General features: G+C 34.3%; 1 protein-coding gene across 1 annotated transcript in view; it reads right to left on the bottom strand.

Moving 5' to 3' along the window:
• Nucleotides 1-983: 983 nt before the first annotated feature.
• The window catches only part of BOLL (boule homolog, RNA binding protein), a 30,850-nt gene continuing 25,833 nt past the window's right edge, over nucleotides 984-6,000 (bottom strand). Inside the window, exon 10 of the mRNA XM_030853058.2 lies at nucleotides 984-1,208. Within this exon, the coding sequence (XP_030708918.2) occupies nucleotides 984-1,208 (225 nt within the window). The remainder of the gene's footprint in view (nucleotides 1,209-6,000) is intronic.

Here is a 6,000-nt window from a genome sequence, read left to right as displayed (position 1 = left end):
ATAAAATGTCTGTGTGTATAATATATATATAATCTGCAATTGATTATCTAATATGGCATAGCTATTTCAGCTATTTCTAAAGAAGTGTATCTGGAGAAAGTATTAACATTAGGAGAAGTTTGTTTTAGAAGATTTTGATACTATAACGAGCTCTCTATAAGTAACGTTTACTAACACTTTAGGCTTTGGTATTAGGTCAAAATTATGATTTTAGTCCATATTTGCAGTACAGTGGCAAGAGCAGTGAAGGAATGCAGTGAAGGGGTGAGGAGATTCGAAAGACTGTGGAGGCTCCTTAAAGTAGACTGTCCTGGTATTGAGTTCCAATATATGGTCTGGGTCAGAAGCAAAAATACGAGTGTGAAATCGCTAACCTCCATCATTTTATTGTAAAGAGTACACTGCAAGCAAGATTCATAGTACCATCATAATAGTTAATCAGTTTGGGTTCTTAGAGATGTAGTCACATTTCCCTAATATATTTATATATTGAATACACACATGGATCTAACTAGATTACCACTCCTGGCCTGGATCTGATTTAAGGTGCATGAGCACAAAATTCCCAAACTAGAAGAGTAGACCATTAACTGTTTTCATCTCCCCATAAATATTACATGCCATTAACATAATAAAACTCTTAGTATATGAAGTATCTAGGCAAATTCATAGAGACAGACAGTAGATTAGAAGTTACCAGGGACTGCAGAGAGAAGAATATAAAGTTATTGCTTAATGGGTACAGAGTTTCTATTTGGGGTGACGAGAAAGTTTGGAACTAGATAGTGGTGACAGTTGCACAGCAATGTGGATGTAATTAATACCACTTAGCTGTACACTTAAAAATGGAAGATTTTAAGTCATATATATTTTACTACAGTAAATAAAAAGTTTTGACATGTGTGGTTTATAAGTTGTTCAAAACTAATTCATAGAAATTATAGCTAGTTTAGAATTGTATTTCCTTCACATGAAATAATTAACTAATTCTGTACTTCTGATTGCAAATGTGACATAAATATCCAAAGTTGTTTCTTTTCAGAAGAAAAATTTGGAAAACTTGAAATATGACTGAGAATAACAGAAAAAAATCCAAACAAACTTCTTACTTTAATTGGTTCAGGCTGCATCACAGGTGCAGGCATAGCAATGGCACTTGGAGCATAAACCTGGTGATATGTTGCTTGAACTCCATGATCAGAATAAGGCTATAACAAAACAAAGAAAAAAATATTGTTTTTCATTTATTAATTAAAAATATTTATTCAGCATTACAATTTACTAGGCATTTTGCTACACAATGGAGAAACACAGATGAGAAACACATTATCTATCTTTAATTCACTTATAGACTTATCTGAGACAGACTAGTCAAAATTACCCTAAGTCCTATGACACATATATAGGGATCCATGGGAAAGAAAAGAATTACTTGATATAGCTTTAGAAAGTTGGAGAGGGGGTCAGGGGAAGTTTTCTAGTGGAGTTTATGCTTGAATTTGAAGAATTAGGGAGAGAGGGTGGGAACACTATGTGAAAAGGCAGAGAGGCAACTAAGAGCACACCTCATTTGGGAGACCTGTGTGGGTTGTTTGGTACAGCTGGAAGGAAGATTATTCACCGAATGACAGCTGAAAGATGAGGCAGTAGAGTAACAGGCAGGGAACAGATCATATAAAAGCAGATTTATGGCTTTTCCAGCAGATGGTGGCACCATTCAGTGAAATATGGAATATAAGAAAAGCAAGTTTGATGTTTATGTTATTGTGAGGGGGTTAAAGAGAAGAAGTTAGTTTTGTAACACATAAAAGTTGAGATATTTGTAGGACTTCTAGTAGAGGTATACAGTCAATCAAAAGCTATTGTAGATGTGGCTCTAAAGCAGCACTAATAGAAATAATGTGAACTACATGTTAATTAAAATCAAGACAGTCAAAAGGTACAGACTTCCAGTTATAGGTAAATAAGTACTAGGGCTGTAATGTACAACATGATAAATATAATTAACACTGCTCTACGTTATATAGGAAAGTTGTTAAGAGTAAATCCTAAGAGTTCTCATCACACACAAGTTTTTCCCTATTTCTTTAATTTTCTATCTATATGAGATGATGGATGTGCACCAAACTTGTGATAATCATTTCATGATGTATGTGAATCAAATCATTATGCTGTACATCTTAAACTTACACAGTGCTGTATGTCAATTATATCTCAATAAAACTGAAAGAAAAATTTCCAGTAGCCATGTCAGAAAAGTAAAAAGAAACAAGTAAAATTAATTTCCAGTAATATATTTTATTTAAATAAATATATTAAAAATATACTAAAGTGTATTCAATATAAAATTAGTGATAAATTTTACATTCATTTTTCATACTATGCCATTAAAACTTGGTGTGTATTTTGCACTTACAACACATCTCAATTCAGACCAGCCACACATTTCAAGTGCTCAATAGCCTCATGTGGTAATGGCTATTGTTGTACTGGAGAGTGCAGGTCTAAAATTCAGAAGTGAGGCTGGGGCTAGAGAGACGAGTATGGATGATAACATCAGAGTGTGTATGTAGGGTGAAACAATGTAGAATTGAATATGAAATCACGGGGAGCAAAAATTCAGCTTACAAAGGAAAATGAAAGGAGGGAAAAGGATTGCCAGAAGACAGCAGTATCATGGAAACCAAAGGTAGGAAGAGTTTCAAGGAGTATGTCCAATGTCTCTGACAGGTCAAGAAAGACTGAAAAGAAAGGAAAGTATTTGGCAATTAGGGAATCACTGAGGAACTTTATCAAAGGCAGCTTCAGTGGAAAGGTAATGAAGTAGACTTCAGCAGGTGAGGGGAGGATGGGTAGTGAGGCAGTGGAAATACTAGATGTAGAGTAATTTTTCAAGCTTAGCTTTGAAAGGTAGAAGAGAATTAAGGCATTGGTGGGGGTGTGTCAAAGGATAGTAATTATCTCCTACCAGGTGCTAGGCACTATACAAAGAACTTTCTGTATACAACAACTCTAATCTTTGCATCAATCTTGCAAAATAGATTTTCCGGATGTCTTTATGTTATTAATGTAGATATTACAAAACCAACCCTGTGAAGAGTTAAGTGATTACTCAAAGAAACACACTAGTAAGTGGTGAAGCTATGAACCAATGGAGAGAAAATGTCTTAAAATACATGAGAAAAGAAGGATAATAGTGGAATGAGGTCCCTGAGGAAGAGGGAAGTTATAGTATCCAGAGCAAAGAGGCACAAATAACCTTGGACGAGAAAGGTTACTAAAAAAAATATAAGAAGCTAAGGATGGGTTATGAGTCAGGTAAGTTTGTATGTTGGGGACTGGAAGCTGAGTTGGTTTCCACAAAGTAGTTTCTATTTACTTTGCAAAGTAGAAGGCACTATATTCTAAGAGTGAAGGGGGAAATAGCTACTGAAATAAGTGAGAAATAATGTTAATTCATTTTTATATTTTAGGGAATCTAACTATCAAACTCATAAGAACAAGCCCTGTGTTTTTTAATTTTAGGGAAAAAACACTTAAAATATAAACCACCCCACCCTATTTATTAAGTTATATATTAGACTTATATCTTCTACCAGAAACAATATTAAAATAAAAATATGCTTATATCATTTTGTATGGAAATATCATAAAATTAATGGTATAAGTTATAAGCTAATAGAAGCAATATTTCCAGAAAAGTCTTATTAGAGTCCACTAAATAGTGAAATATAACCTGATAAGTTACCTGATGTCAGGAATTAAGAATATGGTTCAGTGCCAAAGTAGATTGTGGCTAAAAACCTAATGTAAAAGCATTCTTACCTCACTGTTCCCCTCCTTGAAAACCAGAAAACAACAAAAAGAACAAAAGATAGATTTTTAAAATGCCATCATCAAGTAAACGAGGAAGTGTCCACGATCCTGAATCACAATGTAGAATGTCTGCCAAATGCTATGCAATTTGGACCAATATAAGGGAGAATTCTGAAGCCTGAGGAAGGTTATAATTTCCCTGAAGGTAAATGTTCTGAAAGGCCTATTCAAAGATTCTTTAGAGTCTCAAGTGTAGGGGTGTGTCAGGCCAAGGCAGAAGGAGGAAAGATCTTCACAGAGATCCAATTTGACTTAATAGCAGGGGAGGCAGAATTGAAGGAGAAATTAGGTTTTCACTATTTTGTGGTCTACTACCTTGCATTATAGCTGAGGAACATTGCTGGAGGTGAAGCAGGGTGCAAGTGGAAAGTGAAGTAACAATTATTACACCCCCATACAGAAAAATCTACAAAACAAGAGACTTTGCCAGGAGCCAAATGATCTCCAGAATGCTAAAAACTGAGGGAAGAGCATCTCAAGCAGGAGACATAAGCAGACTTGGTGGTAGGCTGTTTAAGACAACAGCATGCTTCTCCTACCCTGTATTTCAAAAAATAGCTGGCATCATTTAAAGACATGTAAAGATATGAAGGAAAAGGAAGCAACCTAAGACTCTTCTCATCCTCTCCAACTCCATCAAGGGAAAAGCAAAAAGGGGGAAAAAAAGAAAAAAATGAGAAATCACTCCAGAAAATAGTAGAAAAGTTCAGATAAATATAATTCTTTAGCTCTTAAAGAAATTATAATAACATGATCTCTATAAAGAGCTCCAAAAAGATTTTAAGCCAACAGACAACATTTACAGGCAATGATGTAAACAAAGCGTCAGAGTTTGGGATAAAAAAGATAAAAATAAAATAGAGATGAAATCTTCATTAGTCATAATAAAAAGTAGACTAAACACAATGAAAAATATAGTCATAATTGTCTTGAAAAAGCATATAAAACAACATTAAAAACTACTATGATAAATTACCTCAGAGATGACAGATATGAAAGACAAAAAAGAGATCTAACATATACATAAATGGTGTTCCTGAAGAAGAAGAAACACACTGGAATAAAAATTTTTTTTTTCAAAGTTCTAACAGGAAAAAAGAAACTGAAACAAAAACTAGCCTGAGAATCAAAGGAGCAAACTGTGTCCCAGGAAAAATATTATAAAGACTGATAAATTCCAAGACATATCCTGGTGAAGTGATTTCAAGTTAAGACAGACTTTTCAGGCACGCAGGAAGAAAAAGCAAATTACGTATAAGGGGTAAAGTCAGGCTGGTTTCAAACTTCTTTACAGCTATACTGAACATCAGAAAACAGTAGACTAGAAGTTCTAAGAGAAAAAAGTGTTGTTATGGGTTGAATTGTGTTCTCTTAAAACTTATGTGTTGAAGTCCTAACCCCCAGTATGTCAGAGTATGACCTTATTTGGAGAAAGGGTCTTTACAGAGGTGAGCAAATTAAAGTATGGTCATTAGGGTGGAAACTAATACAGTATGACTGGTATCCTTATAAAAATGGGAAACTTGGACCTAGAAACAGGAAAGATAATGTGAAGACACAGGGAGACAGTGGTCATCTACAAGCCAAGAAGAAAGGCCTGGAATAGATCCTTCCCTCACAGTCCTCAGATGGAACCAATTCTTCCAACACCTTGATTTTGGACTTCTAGGCTCCAGAACTGTGAGAAAATACATTTCTATTTTTTAAGCCATCCAGTTCATGTACTTTGTTCCAGCAGCCTTAGCAAACTTATACAAGTATGATGCAGCTATTTTATAGCTAGTCTTAATTTCTTTCAGACTTATAGACAACAAACATGTTGAACAAACAAGGATGTACAAACTCAGAGACTATATAGCACATATAAGCCTTCTTTAACAAAGATTGCTTGCAGATTCAGTCAACCAAGTGATAAATGGAGGGTGAGATGAAGAATGGAGAAATCATAGTAAAAGTATTGATAGTAAACATTAAGATCCAAAATTGTGGAAATTATTGTTCCAGAAAAATTATGTTATAAACCTTAGCAATAATAATAATAATTACAAAAATACACTCAAATTGGGACATGGGTATTAATAGATACCCAATAGGTACCCAATCTTTCACAACATATTTAAAACA

This window comes from Globicephala melas, chromosome 7 (genome assembly GCF_963455315.2).
Source record: "Globicephala melas chromosome 7, mGloMel1.2, whole genome shotgun sequence".
Classification (NCBI taxonomy): domain Eukaryota; kingdom Metazoa; phylum Chordata; class Mammalia; order Artiodactyla; family Delphinidae; genus Globicephala; species Globicephala melas.
The sequence above is the reverse complement of the archived record's forward strand: the minus strand, read 5'-3'. Positions and strand labels throughout refer to the sequence as shown.